The sequence below is a fragment of the Salmo trutta genome, chromosome 7, assembly GCF_901001165.1.
Source record: "Salmo trutta chromosome 7, fSalTru1.1, whole genome shotgun sequence".
NCBI classification, from domain to species: domain Eukaryota; kingdom Metazoa; phylum Chordata; class Actinopteri; order Salmoniformes; family Salmonidae; genus Salmo; species Salmo trutta.
In genome coordinates this window covers 40155118-40167085 of record NC_042963.1, presented here as the reverse complement: position 1 = coordinate 40167085, position 11968 = coordinate 40155118, and the positions used below count along the sequence as shown (strand labels likewise).

General features: G+C 43.1%; 2 protein-coding genes across 2 annotated transcripts in view; one reads left to right on the top strand and one right to left on the bottom strand.

Moving 5' to 3' along the window:
- Nucleotides 1-865: 865 nt before the first annotated feature.
- LOC115197402 (ribitol-5-phosphate xylosyltransferase 1) overlaps nucleotides 866-11968 on the bottom strand; it is a 15875-nt gene continuing 4772 nt past the window's right edge. Inside the window, exons 2-4 of the mRNA XM_029758857.1 lie at nucleotides 2730-2864; nucleotides 2074-2244; nucleotides 866-1308 (exon numbers count right to left, since the gene is read on the bottom strand). Of these exons, the coding sequence (XP_029614717.1) occupies nucleotides 936-1308; nucleotides 2074-2244; nucleotides 2730-2864 (679 nt within the window). The 3' untranslated portion in view covers nucleotides 866-935. The remainder of the gene's footprint in view (nucleotides 1309-2073; nucleotides 2245-2729; nucleotides 2865-11968) is intronic.
- LOC115197401 (cytochrome b-c1 complex subunit Rieske, mitochondrial) lies at nucleotides 4114-7537 on the top strand. Its single transcript, XM_029758856.1, has 2 exons — nucleotides 4114-4407; nucleotides 6808-7537. Exons 1-2 carry the CDS (start codon nucleotides 4242-4244, stop codon nucleotides 7416-7418), a joined length of 777 nt encoding a protein of 258 aa, XP_029614716.1. The 5' UTR covers nucleotides 4114-4241; the 3' UTR covers nucleotides 7419-7537.

The following is an 11968-nucleotide window of genomic DNA, read 5'->3' as shown; positions in this document are numbered from 1 at the left end:
ACATCTACCTCAAATACCTCGTACCGCTGCACATTGTACCAATACCAGATCAATCTGTATATAGCTTAATTCTTGTGTATTTTAAAAAAGTGCATCGTTGGGAAGGGTAAGGAAGCAAGCATTTCACGGTAAAGTCTACACCTGTTGTATTTGACGCATGTAACAAATACAATTTTATTTGTTGTCTAGTGGTAGCTTTACAAATTACCCACATAAACCCCAAGACATTTGGCTTCTCTCCCTGAAGACACACTTAAAATGAAATCCACATTGTTCCTTGTAATTAAGAGCCATTTTCCTCTGAGCTGTAAGTTTTTCTCTCAGCTGTTTTTGAAGAACGCCTCCTTAAATCAAATTACATTTTATTGGTCACATACACATGGTTAGCAGATGTTAATGCCAGTGTAGCGAAATGCTTGTGCTTCTAGTTCCGACAGTGCAGTAATATCTAACAAGTAATCTAATAAACACAAATCTAAAGGGATGGAATAAGAATATGTACATAAATATATGGACGAGCGATGGCTGAGCGGCATAGGCAAGATGCAATAGATGGTATAAGATACAGTATAAACATTTGAGATGAGTATTGTAACATATGTAAACATTATTAAAGTGGCATTGTTTATTAAAGTGACTACTGAGTCTATGTAGGCAGCAGCCTCTCTGAGTTAATGATTGCTGTTTAGCAGTCTGGTGGGCTTGAGATAGAAGCTGTTTTTCAGTCTCATGGTCCCAGCTTTGATGCACCTGTACTGACCTCACCTTCTGGATGGTAGCGGGGTGAACAGGCAGTGGCTTGGGTGGTTGTTGTCCTTGATCTTTTTGGCCTTCCTGTGACATCGGGTGCTGTAGGTGTCCTGGACGGCAGGTAGTTTGCCCCCGGTGATGCGTTGTGCAGACCGCATCACCCTCTGGAGAGCCTTGCGGTTGACCTAAAAGACCTCGGTAAACCTGTCCTTCATCTGCAGGCGGAAACTGCTATACCACTCCAGCAGTCTCCTCCTCCTCTCAGTCCTCTCCTCCTGGCTCATCCCCTTCTCCAGGAAGCCTGGCAGCGCCTTCCAGTCCTTCAGAAAGATGAAGGGGGCTCCTGCAGCTTTGAGGAGACGCAGTGGGGAGCTGTGTGCAGCAGAGCACCCACCTGGGGTCACAATGTCCTCCACCACGGGCACCGAACCATAGGCACAGGCCTCGTAGATGCGGTAGCCCTCCATGTAGATTTCCATCGGGCAGAGGGTGAGCTCGCTTTGGGCCAGGGCTGTCTGGTACCGTCTCAGACTCTTTGCTGTCTCCTGAGGAAGCCACCTGATGCAGGGGAGAAGGAGGAGGGACTGTAAGGAATAGTGAGCAGAGGGTTAATTCAATGTATTACACATTTAAACAGTGCTTCTGTTGTGAATATATACACAGTTCTTGTAAATTCTCATTTCCTCTTCATAAAAAAAAAAAGATGCAAATTTAAGAATATTTCGAAGATAAATACACAACTTAGAGGACAAGAGGTCAAGAAGTCAATAGAGTACTAACGATCAATGGAAATAGTGTTTTTTCTGTAATAGGGGATTAATGAGCAATGGGTCAGAGATGTGGGAGGAATTTGTCTATACAGTGAGCCTGAAATAGGATACTTGTTATTTGGCCATTGGCCTAGTTTTATTGCAAGGAATTGTAATTGGTCAACCACAGGCTAGGGCTAGGTTATAAACTACATCCTGTCTCTTTGTTCACTGGAGAGAACCACTGAGGACAGGGGAGCATGACCATCTACCATCTACCTCTCAGCATAACGTCTATGATTTATCCTCTTTGAATAAACCTATTTTCCTACAGCTGATTTGCTTTGGAGTCTGTGTTATTAAAGAACAACATCAACTGCTAACACAAAGATCAAAATAGTTGAACTGCTATTTGAGAATGTTAACTCAGAGTTGGTATTGTATTGGTAAACAAGGCCTAATAACAAGAGTATTTCCAGTGAAGTGAGCCAGGATGCAAAAATTGGACTGAAAACCATTACCGTGAACTGAAACAGACAGTGCTCGACAGCGACAGTATAGCATAATGACATACTTCTCTCTGGCAATAATGATGCACTCTTTGTCCAGTCCTGTTTTTTCCAAGATCCCCATTAGTGTTTCCCTCGAGGAGTTCTTGTAGATGGTTCCCAGGAAGTTACAGAGGAAGGGCCTGGTGGAGTTCACCATCTGGGAGTTTGCCATGACTACAGGAAACTGCCTGTATCTGAACAGAGAGAGACATAGAAATCCACAGTCAAATAACGCTTCTTTCTGGTACAATGGATAGGTATGGTGTACTGAAATGGAAACATGAGCTAAATAAAAGGTGTATGGTTAGGGTAAAAGGCAAACAAGAAGAGAGGAACTCTTAGATCATGAGAAAAAAAATCTGGGTCCATATTAAAAGTGCTGATCAGTTCCCCCCTGTCCATATAACTATATCTCTAAAATATCAAACTGATCCTAGATCAGCACTCATACTCTGAAAACCTTGCTACATGGCCCCAGATCCCAGAAAAGAAGACATACGTGGCTACTCCAACAGGCCACTGGAAGACATCCTTGTCATTGACCCAGGGGCTTCCATAGACCAGGAAGAGCAGGTCCACGAAGCCCCCATGCCGCCTCAGGTAGATGCTGATCCAGTCCTTGGTGCAGCGCTTTCAGCCTAGCAGTACCACGGCTAAACAGTTTACAGCATCAACCTACATGAGGGTCTGGATGTGCTGCAACCACCGGGTAGTGGAGGTAATCTTCTGCTGCTCCTGTCCATTCAGCACCAGAACCACACTGTCTGTGTCCAATGGAACGTGGCCCTGGATCACCGCTGGGCCTGTGTAGAAACTATAGACAAAGAAAAGAAAAAGGGAGAGACTTGTGAGTTGAGGACTTGTGAGGCGTCTGTCTAGTTTGAGAAACACTCTACTGTACTTGTCCTCTTGCTCAGTTATGCACTGGCGCCTCGCACTCCTCTTTCTATTATGGTTAGAGCCAGTTTGCGCTGTTCTGTGAAGGGAGTAGTATACAGCGTTATACGAGATCTTGTGTTTCTCGGCAATTTCTCACATGGAATAGCCTTCACATCTCAGAACAAGAATAGACTGACGAGTTTCAGAAGGAAGGTCTTAGTTTCTGGCCATTTTGAGCCTGTAATCGAACCCACAAGTGCTGATGCTCCAGGTACTCAACTAGTCTAAAGAAGGACAGTTTTATTGCTTCTTTAATCAGAACAACAGTTTTCAGCTGTGCTAACATAAAATCAAAAGGGTTTTCTAATGATCAATTAGCCTTTTAAAATGATAAACTTGGATTAGCTAACACACCGTGCCATTAGAACACAGGAGTGATGGTTGCTGATAATGGACCTCTGTAAGCCTATGTAGATATTCCATAAAAAAATCTGCCCGTTTCCAGCTACACTAGTCATTTACAACATTAACAATGTCTACACTGTATTTCTGATCAATTTGATGTTATTTTAATGGACAAAAACAAGGACACTTCTAAGTGACCCCAAACATTTGAACGGTAGCGTATATTTACCCCAAAAATATATGGGGGATTGGAAATGATGCAGACAATTACATTGATGGAAGTAACAATACATCCGCAATATTAAAGCTGATCCACCCCCTACATGTTTTTAATAAAGCATAAATCCCGCCGAATTATACAATTTATCCTCTTAAATGTGATAAACCTAACCCTAACCACACTGCTAACCTTATGGCTAAGCTTAAATAATAAGACCAAAAAAGCACATTTTTTGTTTAAATGATTTGTTACGATATAGCCAAAGATGAACTAACTAATGTATCTGCGATATAGCCATACGATACTTTGTGGCTGTAGTATCTAGCTAGTGGAAACATTCATAAAGCGACTGTTTACAGTTCAAGGACCCAGCTCAAATGCTGGCATAAGAATTGCCAGAGAAAAATTACAAACTTTTTGGAATTAATCTACGTGAAGCATCTTCTTATTACGAAATAAGTCACCTATTTTATATTTTGATAATTAATGCGACTAATTGAGGCATAATGGAAGCTAAATACTAAATAAATTACTATCAAATATGTTATAAGAATCGAAACTGCATCCTAAAATACACGTCAGGATTTTACGCAGGCCGATCGACCTGCCAATAAAAGGAGGAACTCACTGGTCTTTGCAAAGGTCGGTGTGTCCCCCAACCGAGTTAAATTACTGGTTCGGATAAAGATGCTGTCCTTAGCCGCTCGTTCCGGGGCTTTGTCCCCGTACTTGCAGGCGACCAATGTAGCTGTGAATGGATCCCTCAAAGCACTGCTCCCTGGAGCGGTGAAGGGAGATTCACTGCTGAAATCCAGCTCTAAGAAGGCGCCCGCTATTTCAGCTTGCGTCAGTGGTAAGGTCGCATTCAGCAAACTCGCTTGCTAGCTACTGATCTTGGGCAATGTATATTGTCATTTTTAACCCGTCTCAATGTCAATGATTTCATTTTTGGGGGGGGATGGTTGTTGTCTCAACCAGACCTTTTGGTACTTTGCTCTTTGGCTTTAGTTTAGGTTGATATGGTTCGTCTTGTCAAAGTCATGTTGTGACCAAGACATGGCGACCTGAGTGGTCTTGTCAGCATCCTGTATAAGAAGCTTAACTATTACATATGAATACAAACTCCTCATAAAATAACGTAAAATCAGCTACGTTCTACATATCAAACGTTGCACTGTCTAATAGCCGGCAGAGCCGACCGCTTGAGTCTAGGGGTAATAGACTTCCTGTGTAGATTAAGACACCGCGGTGCCGACGGGAGATATGGCTCAGAAAATGTACCTCAACCCAGGGATGGTGTTTCTCAGAATTATCCCAACTGATACACCGAGCAAAAAAGACTGAACTGTCATTTTCGTATTCATGCTATGTAGCAGAAGCCACAGTAGCCATTTTGGAATGGCAGTGTCCGCCAATCCGCTCCTTTTGTTGTTTAACGTGACGTGTCTCCGTAAAGGCCGCTGTGGCTTCTGCAAGGTCCGGAAATTCCGGTACACTTTCTGAATTTCGTGCGTGAAGAAAGTGGAGCTGAGGCGTTGGAAATGGTGGCGAGTAGCGCGGAGGAAACTGAGAAAGTTGGTGAAGCAACCGCTGTGCTGGAATGCGAACAATATGCGTGTCATTTTTGATGGTATGGCGCGGGAGGATGAGGGTCAAGGACCGGAATGGTCTGTAGTGGAAAGACCTAGGAAGAAGAGATCATGATACCGAAAGCAGTGGAGCATCTAGTAAAGAAGGCCATGGTAGGAAGCAGGTGTAATGATGTGGTGAGTGTTTGAGACCACAGGGCCTCACTCACACACTATTCGACTCACTAATGCTGTAGAGAAAGAGGTTGGTGAAATTAGCTTGGTTCATTGGAAATGGTAGATTGTTACTATTTTGTGGTAGCCAGGGTCAGCAAGAGATTATGAAAATGGATGTGCTTATTGGGAAGAAGATTAAAAACCATGTCCCTGGTGCTTATGCTAGATTGAGGGGAGTCATCACTGGGCTCCCAATATCTGTCTGTAGACGATATTAAAGAAAATGTGAAGGGAGAGAGTGAGGCCAAAAGGTTGATCAGTAGGAAAGGTCCGATGTGAAAGCCTATCAGTGCTGCAGAGGTTTGAGAAGGTTTTGCCTGGGAAAGTACAGATGGACTTCCTTAGTTTCAATGTCAGAGGATTTGTCCCATTCCCATTGCAGTGTTTTAAATGCCAAATAATGGTACATGGAGCTGTTCAATGTAAAGGAAGGAAAATGTGTGGAGGGGACCATGGTTAAGAGGAATGTGGGAGCAATGTGAAGGTTGTGTTATAATTGTGGGGGGGGGGCGTAGTGCAGCATTTGGTTGATGCCAGGTGCAGAGAGAGGCTCAGAGATATAGAGTAAGTCATGATGTATTGTATGCAGAGGCTGTAAAACAGATTGGTGGAACTACACTGTGGCATGAAGCTTCCATGGCTGTTACTTTAGTAAGTAGACCTAATGTTGGGGCTGGTGTGGTTTCGAGGTTGCGCTCATGAATGTGCAGTGTCAAAGGGCACTCGGATAATAAATAAAGTTGACATAGCTTTTATTGGTAAGGTTATCAATATTACTCAGGTTGTTGAATGCAGAAATGCCAGGTTGAAGGTTGTGGAGACGGCCAAGAAGAGATTGGGGCTAACAGATATTACTGTTAGGATTGTTCAGCATGTCAACCGTTACGGGTGGAGTGTTTCAGCATGATAAAGGGGGACAGAAGTTAGTAGGGATTTAGTTTTATTTTCATGTTAATTCAGAATTGGGTAGCTCATGATTGATCGTACATTCCAGCACAGTAGGTGGCGGCATGCACTTAAATTGTTTGCGGACCGCCATGATATCCTAGAAGAAAAATAAGTTGGCTAGCAAGAGGATGAAAATGGCAGTTTCTGGAAAAACTGTTGTTCAATCCCTCGGTGTAACAGTTGGGCTAATGGGGCAATTTTGAAGTACACCGCCTTTGTCATCCCTGGATTGGGTTATGTTTTCTGAGCCATATCCCGTGCCGGCTCCGTGGTGTCTTAATCTACATAGGAAGTCTGTGCAACCCTAGTGCAGCTGTAAGCAAGCGGGTCGGATCTGTTGGCTACACTGTCTGCAGGATCTCAAGTCACACTGTTGCCTTAGATGTACCACAGCTTTGATTGTCATCACTCTTATGTATAAAGAACCTGTCTAATAACTTGAACTATATTAAGTGTGAACATAATGTTGCTATTTTACATATTATATTTCTCATATGTAGCCCCTGGTGGAATTCGCATGGCCCACACAGACATCAAGGTCCCAGACTTCTCTGACTACCGTCGTCCTGAGTTGCTGGACCCCAAGAAGTCCTCACAGGAGAGCAGCGAGTCCAGGAAGACCTTCTCCTACCTGGTCACTGGGGCCACAGCTGTGGTGGGCGTCTACACAGCCAAGACGGTGGCCACCCAGTTCATCTCCTCCATGAGTGCCTCAGCTGATGTGCTGGCCATGTCCAAGATTGAGGTGAAGCTGGGAGAGATCCCAGAGGGCAAGAACATGACCTTCAAGTGGAGGGGCAAGCCTCTGTTCATCCGCCACCGAACTGAGAAGGAGATCGCCACCGAGGAAGCTGTGGATATGGCCATGCTACGTGACCCCCAACACGACAAGGACCGCGTAGCCAACCCGAAGTGGATCATCGTGATCGGTGTCTGCACCCACCTGGGCTGTGTGCCCATCGCCAACGCCGGAGACTACGGAGGATACTACTGCCCCTGCCACGGCTCCCACTACGACGCCTCAGGGAGGATTCGGAAGGGACCCGCACCTCTCAACCTAGAGGTGCCCTATTACGAATTCCCAGACGACGACACTGTTGTTGTGGGATAATATTCGCGCTCCATTACTTCCCTCTCTAGTATGTTTATATATTTTTTTCAAATGGGTCTGTCTGAGAACTTAAGTTAAAGAAAGGTTACTAATAAAGGGACATTTAAAATAACCTGAAACATGTGTTTGTATTTGTTCAAAGGTAAGATAAAACCAGGTTACATTGGATCCAGCGCATTGCTCTCAGGTGACCTACTCTGGGTAGTCTGTTAAATCTCTTGCCAAAGATGGTTATGTTTTACATTTTGTCTGCAATGCTCTGAATTCTCCTGACTAGTTTTAGGGCCTCCAGGATATCTTGGTAGGCTATAGTGTCAGGAACGAGGGTGGTTTGCCTCACTGAACTGGAGGAACATCATTCTAACTGCTGCATATCAACACAAACATTCCTGTTGCCTTTTAATTGAAAATGTACCTTTTAGATTGTAGGCAGCAAACAGCAGTAGTGTTCACATTTGGATTGCTCCATGTCAAGGGGTGATGATCTTACCATCAACACAGGTAAGATGGGTCTACACTGGCCTATTGTTATACATCAGTGGGAACGTCAATTTGTCAACATGATATAAATTGAATGCATTCTTTATGGCACCGACTCAATAAAAGGACTGTGGTGTGAGTATAAACCAAACCCTGAAGAAGGGTTAGGCCCCTATATTCTTAATGTTTAAACATGCAGAGCACACCAGTCTAGAGAACTGACTTGATAAGTGGCAACTTTCACAGATGTAGAGTATGAGTGACTTCCAGAAAAACATAATTAAATGGGTATCTCTTCACAATTCTTATTTCGGGTAGTCCACTCAAAGAACAAAGCTTTTAAATAACAGTCATTTCATGAACTTGTTCTTTCAATCAGTGGCTCCTTCCCTTCTCACGGACCATGGCGGTTTTCATCCTTCAGTGTACAGCCCCACTATTACTAGTGTCTTGTCCTTCATGTGAAAATCTGCATTTGAGTTCAAAATGGCATACCAGCATAATTTCCTTTGAAAACCCTAAAGAGATGTGCTCTCTGAACTCCCCTCTGAGGCCTTGTCAGTCTACATACTGCACCTCTGGCTGGTGGAAGAGGTAGGGAGATATGTCTGAAATAAAGCATCAGTTAAACAACCGTTTTAAATGTTACAGACCACAAGCCATTTGTTCTCTATGAAGTTTACTTAGTTCATGCACAATTCTAATGACTATTTTGAAGTGTATGGTCTAAGTGATCTCACCCCTTGACATGGAGCATTATTCACAGTTGGCTACTAACAATATTAGTTAGGAATTCTCATTGAGTTGACAAGCATTCTTTTCATTTTGATAATCCTCAGTGAACTTGAGCTTCAAATTCTTTGGTGTCCACATCGCCAACGAACTATCATGGTCTAAACACACCAAGACTCGTGAAGAGGGCACGACAACACCTTTTCCCCTTCAGGAGACTGAAAAGATATGACATGGGTCCCCAGATCCTCAAAGTTCTACAGCTGTACTGTCAAGAGCATCCTGACCAGTTGCATCACCACCTGGTATGGCAAATGCTCTGCATCTGACCATAAGGTGCTACAGAGGGTAGTGCATACGGCCCAGTACATCACTGGGGCCAAGCTTCCTGCCATCCAGGATCTATATACTAGGCGGTGTCAGAGGAAGGCCCACAAAAATTGTCAGACTTCAGTCACCCAAGTCAGACTATTCTCACCCCCCCCCCCTTTATTTTACAGTGCTGCTACTCAGTTTTATCTATGCATAGTCACTTTACCCCACCTGTGTACAAATTACCTCGACTGTACCCCCGCACATTGACTCTGTACCGGTACCCCTGAATATAGCGTCATTGTTACTTTTATACATTTCATTTTTTTAATTAAGTGTTTTCTTACGCCTATTTCGAGAAATGCATTGTTGGTTAAGGGCTTGTAACTAAGCATTTCACGGTAAGGTCTACACCTGTTGTATTTGGCACATGTGACATAACATTTGGTTTGAATAGCAATGCCAAGGGGGCCTCCAACCAGTCCTCTTACAAAGGCTAGACCCCCTGCTGCCACGGCCCCTTTGTAAGATCACAGTGGCCTTTATCTGCTGTTTTACAGACAACTCAGAACACATCTTTTCTTCGTTGGGACATTCTGGGGAACAAAGGTTGAGGGTTCAGACCCACATTCAATAATCAAATGGGTATGATGACTTTAAAAACATAAGTGACATTTGAACAGCAGGAAATTTGTTGCTACAATAAATAGATAAGCATTGTCAGGGTACTACAGTATAATAGAGATGTAAGTATTCTACTTGTTTCGGTTTAGACATTTTAATTAACATTAATGCTAATTCCTATTTGCTACAGTTCAAGTTACAATGTATCACTTCATGATAAGGGCTAATGATGAAGATTCAAGTATCATTTGCTCTCTGACATTGCATGTGAGCTACACAGTGATAAGATACAAATACTGCAATATAAACTAATAGTCAAACTACCTTGCTGATGAACTAAAATCCTAATTAAACTGTATGCTTGTTAAATTTATTTTAAGGTTCGATGCCAGTCAAAATTAGTTTTTATTTTTAGTAATGTGCATATATCTATGTCATTGGTTTTAAAGCCTCATTCTTGATTTCCATTGAGCCTTGTCATGGTCGTTTTGCATGGCCCAGGGTGAGTGGAGTTAGCACATTTTAGACTATTCCATTGTTCCTTAATTAAAATCTCCACTCACCGGGCCATGCAAAATGCACTGGCCCAGTGCTTCATTGGATTGGTTAATTTAATCTAAAGCCACTACAGAGGGTGATGAGCCAATGAGAAGCGGTCTGAAACGTGTTTATAGTTTTTCATATGGTCTTTTTCCAATAATATTTAGTCATTCCCATATTGGGAGTCATGAGTTAATCATTAATTATCACATCTCTTATACATTTGATAAATATTGCTGGTAGAAGTTCTCTTAATTTTTGATATTATTAACCTTTTATTTAACTAGGCAGTTAAGAACAAATTCTTATTTACAATGACGGCCTACCAAAAAGTAAAAGGCCTCCTGCGGGGACGGGGGTCTATAAAAAGATAGGACAAAACACACATCACGACAAGAGAGACAACACTACATAAAGAGAGACCTAAGACAACAGCATGGCAGCAGCACAAAACAGGGTACAAACATTATTGGGCAAGACAACAGCACAAAGGGCAACAAGGTAGAGAACAATGCATCACGCAAAGCAGCCACAACTGTCAATAAGAGTGTCCATGATTGAGTCTTTGAATGAAGAGATTGAGATAAAACTGTCCAGTTTGAGTGTTTGTTGCAGCTCGTTCCAGTCGTTAGATGCCGCGAACTGAAAAGACGAGCGACCCAGGGATGTGTGCGCTTTGGGGACCTTTAACAGAATGTGACTGGCAGAACAGGTGTTGTATGTGGAGGATGAGGGCTGCAGTAGATATCGCAGATAGGTGGGAGTGAGGCATAAGAAGGTTTTATAAACAATCAACCAGTGTGTCTTGCGATGGGGATACAGAAGACTATAGAGTGCAGTGATGTGTCCTATAAGAAGCATTGGTGTCAAATCTGATGGCTGAATGGTGAAGAACATCTAGCCGCTCGAGAGCACCCTTACCTGCCGATCTATAAATTACGTCTAAGAGGAGCGATTACGATAGAGGAAATCAAATCTAGATTTAACTTTAGCCTGCAGCTTTGATATGTGCTGAGAGAAGGACTGTGTACCGTCTAGCCATACTCCCAAGTACTTGCATGAGGTGACTACCTCAAGCTCTAAACCCTCAGAGGTAGTAAACACACCTGTGGGGAGAGGGGCATTCTTCTTACCAAACCACATGACCTTTGTTTTGGAGGTGTTCAGAACAAGGTTAAGGGCAGAGAGAGCTTTTTGGATACTAAGAAAGCTTTGTTGTAGAGCGTTTTAACACAAAATCTAGGGAGGGGCCAGCTGAGCATAAGACTATCATCTGTATATAAATGGACGAGAGAGCTTCCTACTGCCTGAGCTATGTTGTTGATGTAAATTGAGAAGAGCGTGGGACCTAGAATCAAGCCTTGGGGTACACCCTTGGTGGCAGGCAGTGGCTGAGACAGCAGATGTTCTGACTTTATACACTGCATTCTGAGAGAGGTAGTTATCAAACCAGGCCAAAGACCCCTCAGAGACACCAATACTCCTTAGCCGGCCCACAAGAATGGAATGGTCTACCGTATCGAAAGCTTTGGCCAAGTCAATAAAAATAGCAGCACAAGATTGCTTAGAATCAAGGGCAATGGTGACGACATTGAGGACCTTTTTAAGGTTGCAGTGACACATCTATAACCTGAGCGGAAACAAGATTGCATACCAGAGAGAGTACTATAGACATCAAGAAAGCCAGTCAGTTGATTATTGACAAGTTTTCCAACACTTGATAACATGGCAAAATAGAAATAGGCCTATAACAGTTAGGATCAGCTTGATCTCCCCCTTTAATAACTTTGATGGCGCCGACAGAGATGGTCGCCTCGCTTCGTGTTCTTAGGAAACTATGCAGTATTTTCTTTTTTAATGTA